We start from the raw sequence: 943 nt of genomic DNA on the forward strand, positions 1-943 counted from the left end.
GACCCTATTGCAGAAGAAGAATAGAACATAGCCTTTGTTTCAATTTAGAAGGCTATGAATAGAAATACATAGAATCGTGGAAAATAATAAGTGTGGACGGACTCTCTCTTGCTCTCCGTCTCTACTAGCTCTACTCTCTACTACTAATATTTAAATAGTTGTAGAGTCTCGCCCTACTCATAACTCAACTGCTGTATTTACTTTAATTTATACTGAGAATTTTGTTTCTACAAAATAAAAAAACATGATTTCAATAATCATATCGATCCCATCTTCAATTCAAGATGTTCGGTACCATAGTGCCAGCTGAGATCGGTCATCGGTTACACAAATTCAGTGATTCATAGACGCCGCAAAATATCACCAAAATAATAACCACTGGCTGTCGCACACTTATACATAAATAGCGGGAGACTACTATGGGGTAAAAAATATAAAAATGTAACTTTTCTTTGCGTTAACTCTTAGTACGTGCACATAGACAGAGGAGAGTAAGAGGTATACGCGCTCGTGGTAATACATACACTTGACGTGAGAAGCTTGCCCTCGAATACTAAATATACACGAATAACGTCAATCAGATCATCTGGCTCTGAACCTGAGTTCAGATATGTGCCATGTGATAGATATAGACACGGAAGCTCGCCCCGCACAACTCGAACATCATGTCTTCAATACAAAGAGATCTAGACAACTGGCTTCACGCTAAACTAGACGATCCCTGGGGTGGTGAAAGTATTTCGAACATTCTCTCGGCCGAGCAGCTGAGCGAGATTGCCGCGAGATTCACAAGCTTTGAAACACAGATTAAGGTTAAAATTCTATTGGGTATGTTTGAGAAGCGAACATTTTAGGCATGGTAGCTTGTTATTAGACAGCTGTAAGTAGATGTTGATACTGTGATAATTTAACTTGTATCGTTGTCCGTATGTGACGTTGGCAA

At 39.2% G+C, this 943-nt stretch overlaps 1 protein-coding gene across 1 annotated transcript; it reads left to right on the forward strand.

The window, feature by feature from the left end:
* Positions 1-665: 665 nt before the first annotated feature.
* Positions 666-828, forward strand: SARC_15830 (hypothetical protein; the record flags this gene model as incomplete). Its single annotated transcript, XM_014290058.1, has 1 exon — positions 666-828. A coding segment is annotated over one exon (163 nt), but the record flags the coding sequence as incomplete, so codon positions are not given.
* Between the last annotated feature and the right edge of the window lie 115 nt (positions 829-943).

Source organism: Sphaeroforma arctica, assembly GCF_001186125.1.
Source record: "Sphaeroforma arctica JP610 unplaced genomic scaffold supercont1.6832, whole genome shotgun sequence".
Lineage (NCBI taxonomy): Eukaryota > Ichthyosporea > Ichthyophonida > Sphaeroforma > Sphaeroforma arctica.